This window comes from Tachysurus fulvidraco, chromosome 17, assembly GCF_022655615.1.
Source record: "Tachysurus fulvidraco isolate hzauxx_2018 chromosome 17, HZAU_PFXX_2.0, whole genome shotgun sequence".
NCBI lineage: Eukaryota > Metazoa > Chordata > Actinopteri > Siluriformes > Bagridae > Tachysurus > Tachysurus fulvidraco.
This window is the reverse complement of record NC_062534.1, coordinates 8,753,754-8,766,636: the sequence shown is the minus strand read 5'-3', so window position 1 is coordinate 8,766,636 and position 12,883 is coordinate 8,753,754. Positions and strand designations below refer to the sequence as shown.

Below are 12,883 nucleotides of genomic sequence, written 5' to 3'. Positions count from 1 at the left end.
TAAAGAGAATATGAAGACTCACCTGAGTAGCAAGGGAATCATCTACAAAACACTTCCTGCACAGAGACAGAGGAGCACATAAGGGTCCTTCAACTTGAAGTCCACAGAAATCTTCAACACTCAGAGACACAATATGCTTTCCACAATGCAGGTAATTTGACCTTTTTTTAACGTTTAAACTGTGATTTTTCAGTATATATTTGTGCAACCTGTTTATTATATGTGTTTATTATATTCATTTGCAATATTACTTATGACGCTCTGAGCCCTAAATGTTGATATATTGCCAGTTTCTTCATCTCTTGCCAAACAAATATACAGTACATGTATACATTCTCTCTCTGAGAATACATAGAAATGTATACTTGTAATATGTAATCTAAAAAGGTTGAATCTAATCTAGTAGAACATAATTAGCTGGATTATACAGAAAGAAAAATGACTTTTTGGGGCGTCAGCTTTACTTCAAATTTGGTGGAAAAAAGAACAAGGCACATGCCTTGTCTTAATGTTGTACACCTACATTTTACATGACTGATTTCTTACATTATCTAGAAACTGACCAGACCAGTGTCAACCCTGTCTGCAGTCAGAAGACTCCATAAACCTGCAATAAATGGTGAGCCAGTTCTACTTATCACATTTTTTTTTTTAAATATTTGTCACATAGGGCTAAGATTTAAATTAACTGGTTGTACCAAGATATATTCTATTGATCAGTTCACTTGGTTGGTAAAACATCAATGTGAGCATTCCATTCTTCAACCTGTGTTTTCAGTCAAGGAGCAGCCCAAACCTGAGGAGACTATAACCAGTAGCTTTGGCAAATTCATCCAGAGTGTGCAGCCAAAGCATCTGTCGCCAGTCGTACTCCAGAGAAGCAAACGAATGGTGCTGGACAGCATTGGTGTGGGGCTGCTGGGCAGCACCACTGAAGTGTTTGATCTGGCACTCCAGCATTGCCAGGTAATTTATACTTTACTTTACTCCTACCACCCTATTTGACTTTAATATGTATGTGCTTCGTCTAGACTCAAAGTTATTTTCAACCTTCCAAAATCAAACCCTCATTTACACAGAAGCAGTGCTGTATTCACTGCTTACACAGTCTGTCCTCAGACAATTTGGCCCAGTGCAGTACAGTATGTGTAGCAGCAAGCATTCAAATGACCCCCCTTTTTCCTTTTTCTCCAAAAGCACATGTACGCTCCCGATGACATCAGTTTTGTCTACGGGCGCAGTGGGACCAAGCTTTCCCCAACTCTGGCTGCCTTAGTTAATGGAGTAGCAGTAAGTATTCCTATTCATACTGTGTTGTTTATATAGATTTTTACATCTTACAAACAAGAACTAGTTTTTCCAAAGGAATAGTTTTCTTTTCTTAGAAATAATCACTGATCTCTGTGGTGTATGAAAAAAGAAATCACTGTGGTTTCTGTCACTTTCATTTTCCCTACTTGCCTCAATTGGACAGAATGTGAAAAAGTGAAAAATAAACTGTGTATAAGAAGTTCTGTGTTTGCCTTTTCCCAACCAGACAAGCCATGGAAATATTATTAAGCCTTAGTCATATTTTCCTGTGGTCAAGTGTTAATCCACTCATGTTATTGTTAGAAAGGGTAGGTCAGATGGCTAAGACCAACATTTTGACCTTTATAATAGAGTTGACATAACAGAACTATGTGCCCACTAAGCACCATATAATTAAAGCAATGCACCTGCCATCGTTGATTAGCTGATCTTCCTCAGGTTCATTCCATGGACTTTGACGATACCTGGCACCCTGCAACTCATCCCTCTGGTGCAGTGCTTCCCGCTCTTCTTGCCATTTGTGACATGCTGTCCCAAAACAGCAAACCAAGTGGTCTAGACTTACTGATGGCCTTCAACATTGGCATTGAGGTCCAAGGTCGCTTGATGAGATTCTCCAATGAGGCTCAGAACATTCCCAAGAGGTGAGAATTGTCTCCAAAACACACACGGTTCTCCAAACAACACCATAAAACAAGGGTGAGCAACCATCATAACAGGATACCTCAGTGTTCTTAAATAGTCTCAAAATGAATAATAATAATACTAAATGATGAAATATCTGAGGGTAGTCTCAACAGAACAGTCACTGGGGTAAACAACATATGTATTCTCCAAGCATTTAGATGGGAGAGGCTTTGCTAACAGAATTTACACTGAAAGGAAGTTATGACGAAATCATTTACACGGGTGCTCATACAAACCACTTCTGTTTGTGTCCGTACTGCCCTATTAGTGATGTTTTTACTCCCAGAGTGGGATGAAATGACTAATAATTTGTTATTTCCCCTAAATGTTCTTTAAACAGAAACACCTGTGCCATTTCAATGATGTTTGTTGATGTATGTGGTTACTAAGCAATAGGACTTATTATATGAATTGATTGCAAATTTCATTAAAAAGGTGTCTGTCTTTGTTGTTATCCATAGACTTTAGCATTCTTATGGGATTTTTTTACACACATAATCTCATTAGAAATTTGAATTAAATCAAATGAATGTAATTTCTCATCAAAATATCATCCATATGAATAAAAAGGTTATATAAGTTATTTAAATATAACCTTAACCTATCTAACTTTTTATACAATTTGAGTTGTGTGAATTTAAATGACTATGCTAAATTGAGAAGACTTTGGAGTTATGGATTATATAGTATACAATATATGTATAATAATATACATAATATCTGTAAATATCCCACCTGAGGCTTAATATTTTCCATTTGTACCTCACTTTTCAGGATTTGGATAGGAATTTCAAATTCTGATCTTCTTTTTTATTTCTTTCCGAAGGTTCCACCCCCCAAGTGTTGTAGGGACACTGGGCAGTGCTGCTGCCTGTGCCCGGCTCCTTTGCCTCAACCATAATCAGAGCAGCCATGCCTTGGCCATCGCTGCCTCTTTAGCAGGGGCCCCAATGGCTAATGCTGCCACTCAGTCCAAGCCTCTGCACATTGGCAATGCCTCTCGTCTGGGCCTTGAAGCTGCCTTGTTGGCCTCTCGTGGGCTGGAAGCAAGTCCCCTGGTCTTAGATGCAGTACCTGGGGTAGCTGGCTTCAGTGCTTTTTATGAAGACTACACCCCAAATCCAATGATGTCCCCTGAAGAGGGGGGCCACACATTTCTTCTTGAGAAACAAGACATTGCCTTCAAGAGGTTTCCAGCCCATTTAGGAATGCACTGGGTCTCTGATGCTGCTGCCCATGTCCACAAAGCTTTGCTGGATCTTTCTGGAGGAATCATCTCCACTAGCTCAGTGCAGGAAATCCTGCTACGTGTTCCACACTCTAAGTATATTAATCGGCCTTTCCCAGAGTCAGAGCACCAGGCGCGTCACTCCTTCCAGTTCAATGCTTGCACCACTCTGCTCGATGGCCAGGTAACAGTGCAATCCTTTCAGCCTGAAGCACTATTCAGACCAGAGCTTCATGCCCTCCTCTCTCGTGTACGAGTAGAGCACCCCCAGGACAATCCAGCCAACTTTGACTGCATGTATGGTGAGGTGCAGGTCACTTTGGTAAATGGCATTGTTTTACGCGGCCACTGTGACACCTTCTATGGCCACTGGAGGAAACCACTGAGTGATGAGAGTCTACACAAAAAGTTCCGCAGCAATGCAAGCACAGTGCTGGCACCTGAGAGGGTAGATGGGCTCATAGAAGCTGTGGATCAATTGGAGTTCCTGTCTGACTGCAAACCACTGCTAGCTCAGCTGCAATAAACAGCTTCATTATGTTAGTGTGAAGAAATGACTGTACTGTCTAGTGAAATAATTAGAAAGAAAATATATGACATTTGTTTGTCAAAATAAGGTTTATTTTCAGACAATGTTTGTTTTCTCTATTAATTTATTGTGTATGAAACATACTATTCTTATGACAATGTAGCTGACTGAAGCTGTTAAACTGAAACTGAAAAAGAGTCATAATTACTGTAATTTACTGAGAAGTGAAATCAAATGTAGATAACTATATTTGCAATACTGTCTAACTATATAACATATTAACTGGAGTTTTCTCTTTATCCTTTGTATTACTTTGTTATTATGATATTATTTTATTTGTTTGTAATATGGCAAATGAATAAAACAAAAATATTTAAATCCACTTGTTACTTCGATATATATGATGGAAATGATATATAGTAAGATCATTTTACTATTAATAAAATTAGAAACATATACATAAACAACTACTACAAAGCACTACTACTACTACTACAAACTACTACTATTGCTCACCCAATAAGGTCCCCAAATAAAAATGTATAATGTACTGAATAGTGAAAAAACCTAAATGATTTTTTATATTTAAAAAAATTAATTCCTGGTAGAGAGTTTGTGTGTGTGCCCTGCGATGGGTTGGCACTCCGTCCAGGGTGTATCCTGCCTTGATGCCTGAGATAGGCACAGGCTCCCCGTGACCCGAGAAGTTCGGATAAGTGGTAGAAAATGAATGAATGAATGAATAATTCCTGGTAGCTTTAATGTGCACATGTACTGTACACCTATACAACAATGCAATGAAAATTTGAGTTATCTTTTCTACAACCAAGACCAATTGATCCAAAAAGATTCAAATGTCAATTTTCTGACAATGTGCAAATAATAGATTAACATTTAGATCTACATAGATCTACATTTTACTTGAGCTTATTCATATAGTGTAGTCTACAAGCATTTCTAGTTTTATACTAGGTGGCATTAAACTGCCATGAAATGAATACACTCCGACATATCCTTTTGAGCAAAATATCATAATTTATAATAATAAGTTAGTCTACTGATAAAATAAAGTTCAATTATCAACACACCTCTAATAAAAATAAGACAATAATGATGATACATTACTACCACCTACAGCTAAATGCAAGATTCATACAAAATATGCTATTAAATAAAAATGCCCATTTGATTTTATTTCTAAAAACATGATAAAACAACAAATCGGTTTTTGCACTTTTTGATCAGAAACTGCAGACACAGGTATTATAAAGGGTATAAAAAAAAAACTTAAGCATAAGTATAACAAGAATAAAAACCTGGATCAGGCTTTCTGATGATTCTGTCTATTTGTGTGTGAAATATTGAGGTAGTGATAAAAGAAAAATGATGTAGTATTGAAAGAGCCAGTTTACAGAGAGCCAGTTTAACAATAGCCATGGAATAACCCAATAGCCATGGAATAACCCAAGCCTCCATGCAGCAAATACGCCTGGTGTTAAGTTACGTTTCAGTCTTTTCTTTGAGGTTTTATGTTTTAATGGTTTAATATGACACATATAAAGTAAAGCATTTCTGGCTATATATGGGGCTATGGAAATACATGTTTTTTCGAAACATTCACAAGAAGAAGTTAGATTATTCAGATTAAAACCCTCACTCACTAGATTTAACTTTTAATTATACAAAAAAAATGTTTGAGACATTAGTCATTTGTCATACAATGAGTTCTATAGTCCTTTTTTCCTGCTTCCAAATAATACTTCTTAGCAATACAGTGGAAAGAATATACTACCCATGTTTTCTCATACAAAGTACAATACTGTCATTGTATTACGAAAAAAAAAAACAAAACATAACGTGTTGCCCTGAACCTGTTACTTTTTTTCAATGGACATGATTGTTAAACACAAACAGAGTGAAATATTATCATACCAAATATTGATCTTGAGTGTCATACAGTGTCATTCTTCATGATCCAAACAATATATTTATACAACTGTTATACAGCTTATTTACAGTATGTGCCATTTTAACATGAGAATAAGACTTATAAGCATGTGTAAAATATCAAGAATATGGCTTATCTAAGGTTAATAAAATTATATTGATTTTTAAAAAGGATATCATTAAATTCTCTTATAGAATATATTTATTTAAAATGTATGAACAACACAAGCATATATTTGTAATAACAAATCCTAACACGTGTTCTGTAATTATGTTGGCTTTGTAGAAGCCAACATTCTGACTTCTGTTATAAGCTTATTATTATTATTATTATTATTATTATTATTATTATTATTATTATTATTATTATTATGTTGGCTTTGTAGAAGCCAACATTCTGATTTCCGTTATAAGCTTATTATTATTATTATTATTATTATTCTTAGACAAAAATACTTATTATTATTATTATTATTATTATTATTATTATTATTATTATTATTATTATTATTATTATTAGACAAAAATACTATACTGTTCTATGCAGTATAATAAGTAGATACCCATAATGACTGCAGTATTGACATGAAATGTCCAAACCCTCAGTAGCCACTTTTTGCCAAAAGTATTGGCACCCCACCGGGTATTCTGCTGACGTCACGTGTAGCCCCGCCCACAAAACAAGCGAAATCAAAAATTTGCACAACAGGGACATGTGACATATCAAAACACTCAGCACAATGAGGGGAACTGCCCCACGGGTATTCTGGTCACGTCACGTGACGTCACCTGTAGCCCCGCCCCCAAAACAAGCGAAATCAAAAATTTGCACAACATGGACATGTGACATATCAAAACACTCAGCACAATGAGGGGAACTGCCCCACGGATATTCTGGTCACGTCACGTGGTCGTCACGTGGTCACGTAAAAATTAAAAATTTGCACATGGACATGTGACATATCAAAACACTCAGCACAATGAGTGGAACTGCCCTACGGGTATTATGGTTACGTCACGTGACATCACGTGAGGTAACATGAGGTCATGTGACATCACGTGAAAATTTTAAATTTGCACAACATGGACATGTGACATATCAAAACACTAAGCACAATGAGGGGAACTGCCCCACGGGTATGCTGGTCACGTCTTGTGACGTCACATGACGTCACGTGAAAATTAAAAATTTGCACAACATGGACATGTGACATATCAAAACACTCAGCACAATGAGGGGAACTGCCCAACAGGTATTCTGGTCACGTCACGTGACGTCACGTGAAAATTAAAAATTTGCACAACATGGATCACGTCAAATGTGTGATCATGCCGTGTGCCGTGTCACGTCACATGCTCATGTCTGCTCACCTCCAAAAGTACTGGCACCCTTGCGGTCCAGTAGCTTTCACAATCTTTCTTTCCACTCGCCTCCAAAATGTGCCAGCCTTTGCGAATACTTGCACCGTCAAAGCCAACATCGAAGTTTGTCGCGACGAACTTTACAAATCTAGTAATTATTATTCTTCTTATACAAAAATTTATTTTAAAAAAATGTGGCCTAGGGCTTTCGAGCCACATGCACCAAATTCTGCTATGTCGTAGACCCTGGTCTGAAGTTTGTTGCTTCTATTTTTCAAAGCGATTGGAATTCCGGCATTCCCGGTATGGAAGCTCAAAGTGGCCTTTTTTCCCATAGACTTCCATTATAAACTTTTGAGGTTTATAACTTGGCAAGTTTTCGAAGCGATTTACACCGAACTCGGAGAGGTTCTTTAGGACCTTACTCCGGCCGAAATTTTTCATTAGGAGTTCCGACGGAATTTTCGGTTTTCCCGTAGTCGACGATCGAACATCCCATATACTTGAATGGGGAATTCCGAAAATCCTCTAAGCGACGTCACGTGAGGTCACGTGAAAATTAAAAATTTGCACAACAGGGACATGTGACAGATCAAAACACTCAGCACAATTAGAGGAACTGCCCCACGGGTATTATGATGACATCACGTGATGTCACGTGAGGTCACGTGACATCACGTGAAAATTAAAAAATTGCACAACATGGACAAGTGACATATCAAAACACTCAGCACAATGAGGGGAACTACCTCACGGGTATTCGTATCATGTCACATGCTCATGTCCGCTCACCTCCAAAAGTATTGGCACCATAGCGGTCCAGTTGCTTTCACAATCTTTCTGTCCACTCGCCTCCAAAATGCACCGTCCTTTGCGAATACATGCACCGTCAAAGCCAACATCAAAGTTTGTCTCCATGAACTTTACAAATCTAATTGTGAATGTATTTCATAAAAATGTTTAAAGTATGACATGTTGTTTATTATTTATTTAATGGTTTACTGAGGAGCTATTGAACTTTTACAATAAAAGGAAGCTCTTGGGTGAAAAACCTTTGTATCACCTCATATCATTTGTTTCAATAAACACATCAGTTCCTTGTTCCTTATAAAGAAGATTAGGTAATGAAGTCACTAAATACTTTTGTAATGGTCGTTATATAACATGATTCTGTAAAATATTTCCCAGGTGTAATGAACCTGAAATCCAAACACCTTTACGGTTTCCGGATTGTTTCTGATAAATTTGTACTTAACTGAGAATGTGTAGCAATTCTTCTAGAAAACATTTCTTTGATGCAATACTAAGAAATGTTCCAAAAATAATTCCAAATAAGTGAAATAAAACACATTTAAAATGTCATCATTTAACACGTCTAGCATTACAAATTTAGAAATGAGGTGGTTTAAATGTTAAATAACAGTAGTTCCAACCCTTACTAATCCTAAGTCCCTTGCGATCACAATGGAAGGTATTGTGCCTAGTTGCAAAAAGGAAAAATACTATACTATACTTCTTCATTTAATAATTTCATCATTTCAAACAACAATATAAGAATTGCTCTGTTAAAGGAGCCAACCGTATAAGTTAAATAAGAAAGTGGCTTTATTTACACTTCAATCCAATTGTTTTTATTCTGTAATCACACAGTGGCTGTAATAGAATGCGGCATGGTATTTGCATGCAGCAGCCGCTCGGGATCCAAAATGCTGATATTCTTATCTTTAGAGTGGCATTTTTAGTTCTGAGTTGTATGTAGCTCTGTGTCTTAATGTAGCAACAGGGTCCTGGTGGAATGATGCTTCATTTCACAATGTACTGCATCAGGTATATTTTGTTAAAATGAAAATAAAAGCTTCTTGACTTGACTCTAATAGATATATTGTACATGCTGTGCATACTGTATTGTAAAGGCAAATGTAAATTGCTGAGCAATATATGGAGATACCATTTGGGATATTTTTAGTTAAGGGATTCTCAGCCTGTAAAGAAAACTAGTTTCAGGTTTTGAAATTAAAAACAGTGATTACTTTTTCTTTTTTATCTGTAACTTTTTTTGCAAATTATATTGGACTTTTCCTCAGCTCAATACTATGTGATATTTTGTGTAGATTTGTCAAATAGAATGTAAAATAAAAATGTAATGTTGAATGTATACAGTAATAAAACAGTCATATAAAATCAAATAAAACAGTAAAATGATCATGGGTACTACTGTTTGGCTTAGTGGTTAGCACATTTGCCTCACACCTCCAGGGTTGGGGTTTCGATTCCCCTGCTGCCTTGTGTGAGTTTGCATGTTCTCCCCGTGCCTCGGGGGTTTCCTCCGGGTACTCCAGTTTCCTCCCCCGGTCCAAAGACATGCATGGTACAGTAGGTTGATTGGCATCTCTGGAAAATTGTCCGTAGTGTGTGAGTGAATGAAAGTGTGTGTGTGTGTGTGTGTGTGTGTGTGTGTGTGTGTGTGTGTGTGTGTGTGTGTGTGTGTGTGTGTGTGTGTGTGTGTGTGTGTGTGCCCTGCGATAGGTTGGCACTCCGTCCAGGGTGTATCCTGCCTTGATGCCCCGAGACGTTTCGATAAACGGTAGAAAATGAATGGATAAATGAATGAATGAATGAATGAATAATAATAATAATAATAATAATAATAATAATAATAATAATAATAATAATAATAATAAAACATTTTTATTAAGAGTTTGCAGGTTCACCCCGTGACTCGGGGGGCTCTTTCAAGGTACTCCTGTTTCATCTCCAGTCTAAAGACTTGTTCTGCTAACTGATTGGCATCTCTAAATTGTCTGTAGTGTGTGAGTGTGTTAGCAATTGTGTTCTGCGATAGACTGACATCCTGTCCATCCTGTCCATCCTGTCGGTGTACTCTGAATTGTGCCCCAAGTCTCCTCAGATAGGCTTAAGGTTCAACGTGACTCAGCAGTATAAGAGGTCTAGAGAACAAATGGATGGATAATTAAAAAATAAATAATTAAAATGAAATAATAAAAATAATAATAATAATAATAATAATAATAATAATAATAATAATAATAATAATAATAATAATAATAATAATTATTGCTAAGCATTGTTATGCTGGAACATGTTTTGCCTCCTTTAGTTCCCTTGATGTTACATCCTACAAAGAATCTAGAATATTGTGTATCTTTTGTACAAAACAGTTTGGAGAAGGTTAACATATGATTGTGATGGTCAGGCTTTGGCATATATTGGCCATAGAAATAGCATATTTATTACATAATTTATTTCTCAATGCCAACAGTCTAGTAGTTCAGTTAATAGTAGTGACAATATATAAAGTAATCTAATTAAAACCTATTAATAAAGGTAAGTAGCGATCAAGAAAATCTCATATTATTAATGTTTTTCTCCCAAAATATTGACTGTGTTTCCAATAGAAATATTGATACCAACTTCTTTTGGAAAAATTATTCTTTTTGCTTGGTGTCAGATTCCCCTACAATGTGAACATTCAAAATCTTAAACAAAACATTGTTAAATGTGTGAAAAGAAACCTGTAATGCTAAGACTGGGGTTGATATAGAATGGAAATATAATAACTTTATAACATTATGTGTCTGGTACAAGGAAAACAAGCTACAAGGTATAGTGAGAGGGTAAAGGTGATTTAATGGATAAACATCAGGCATGACATCAGCATGTGCAGAATACACAAAGAACCAGGAAGCTATTGTATAAGCAGTTATTCTAACAGTTTCGAAATATCCTTAAAAGAAATTTCATTGTCACATCCTACATCCTTATTATCCTATTTTATTGCATGACTGTATAGTATGGAGGCTTCTGATTTTACTTTGATTTCCTTTTTCCAGATTTCTCACTAATAGTATTTTTGATATTTATTTCTCTGTTAATGGCTGAATTAGACATCTCATGGCTGTGTTAATATCTAAATATAAATTTTTTTAGTATTGTTGGATTTTGACATTCTTCTACACATCTTGTGCCCCAGAATGACATTCCTGACCTGGCACAGACTTGAGAAAATGTTCTCTGTGCTGTTCTCTCTAATCCACATGAGAACAGGACAGGATGTAGCTCTGGGCACTGGGGTGTGTTTGAGCAGGACGTACTAGCATGAAAATGTGAGGCATGAGACCACACCATGGAACCCAGCATCCTGGAAAATTCCGCTGTTTGAGCACATACCACAGAGCCAAAGCACAAACCCTGGAGCCTCTTCCACACAGAAACACACACGCACACAGAAACACACATGACTGTAATAGATATGGTTACTGACACCATTTGGAGTTTACACTGCACACCTTGACGATGATGAACGAAAACAATATTCAAATTTAACACACACCAATTAAAGCTATAAGCAGTTTTGATTGATTTAATAAACATAATTAAAAGCAATTATTTACTTCTAAAATAAGACCATAAAGTGAAGCATCTACTTTAGCTCCATAAAACACCACCAATTATGAATTAGGTATTTTTAGGTAATAAGATAAAGTTCTGTTAATGAAGATAATTCATTAACATCAACTGGCTGTATTACAATTGGAAATACCAATTGTCATTCAGTCAGATCAAAGGTAATTATAAAGGAACATTTTTTCTGATTAATGTAGTATGGCGTCAGTCAGTCACGCATGTTTTGCCACATATCATTTAAGTGTATACATGTACACACCTTGACGATGATGAACAAAAACAATATTCAAAGTTAACTTCAAATTTAACACACACCAGTTTTGATTGATTTAATAAGCATAATTAAAAGCAATTATTTACTTCTAAAATAAGATCAAGTAAATCAATAGTCACCTCTTATTAACGACCGTAACATTTTTTTATCCAATTCATCAGATTAAAAACCCGTGTCTCATTTCCTACTGCTAACTTTAATTGAAATAAATGTATGTCTGTATATGTAATGTTTTGTTTGCAGTAGGTAAAGAAAGTAAAGTTGATGTGTGAACCAGAGTGCCATTTAAATGCACATAAAGCCGTATATGACATTTTGCCATTAGAAATACGTGAAGCTGTGTTAAAAAATATAAAAATAATTAGGCTTTTGACAAACAAAAATCTCCCCCATGAGGATGAAATAGATTTCCATTCTTTGTGTGACTCACATATCCTCTCGACTTGTTGCTTATAATGGGAGTCAGAAGGGCTGCTGTTTAATTCTGATAAATAAACATTTAACAAAGTCAGCTGTGTGATGTGAGTTAAAATGAAATCCATTAAACTAATAATAGAGGGTACTAAAGTCTTCCATCCATTCTGTACACTGCTTATATTATTGAGTCAGTGAAAACTGAAGTCTATCCCTGTTAGAGATGCCAATCAGCCAACAACGCATGTCTTTGGGCTGGGGGAGGAAACCAGAGTACCAAGAGGAAACCACTGATGTACAGGGAACCAACAAGACACAGTGCCCCCAAGAGGAAGCCAAAATATTAATAGTCCAAAATATTCCTTTTCCAGTATTATCAAACACTGGATGAATGAACTGAAAAATTATTCACATTTTCATATTCATTTGGTTCGTATCCAAAAACCAACCAGTTTCAAACTAAATCTAAAATAGTGACTCTCAGTACTGAAGCTAAAGAAAAACTGTTTTTGCACACTTTTGTACACTTTACTTTATGTGTGTTTTACATGAAAAAGATTGATTCACAGCTCAAAATAGTGACACAAGGTAAATAAGTAAATAAAAGTTTTTGGATCAGTTGTAGTTGAAGACCTCAGATTGCTGTCAATATTTTAAACAGTTTCTGTACAATTAAGTAGTTAAATGTAATGATATTTCCAGAACA

The 12,883-nt window shown here is 36.0% G+C and overlaps 1 protein-coding gene across 1 annotated transcript; it reads left to right on the top strand.

Moving 5' to 3' along the window:
• irg1l (immunoresponsive gene 1, like) lies at positions 1 to 4,062 on the top strand. The gene is made up of 6 exons (XM_027138934.2): positions 1 to 151; positions 556 to 619; positions 779 to 966; positions 1,198 to 1,290; positions 1,750 to 1,955; positions 2,825 to 4,062. Exons 1-6 carry the CDS (start codon positions 134 to 136, stop codon positions 3,750 to 3,752), a joined length of 1,497 nt encoding a protein of 498 aa, XP_026994735.2. The 5' UTR covers positions 1 to 133; the 3' UTR covers positions 3,753 to 4,062.
• The last annotated feature ends 8,821 nt before the right edge of the window (positions 4,063 to 12,883 follow it).

Excerpts from the sequence above, each read along its gene's own strand:
- irg1l (XM_027138934.2), top strand. Across the intron at positions 620-778 it reads CCATAAACCTGCAATAAATG|TCAAGGAGCAGCCCAAACCT; the intron begins GTGAGCCAGTTC and ends CTGTGTTTTCAG. Across the intron at positions 1,291-1,749 it reads CCTTAGTTAATGGAGTAGCA|GTTCATTCCATGGACTTTGA; the intron begins GTAAGTATTCCT and ends GATCTTCCTCAG.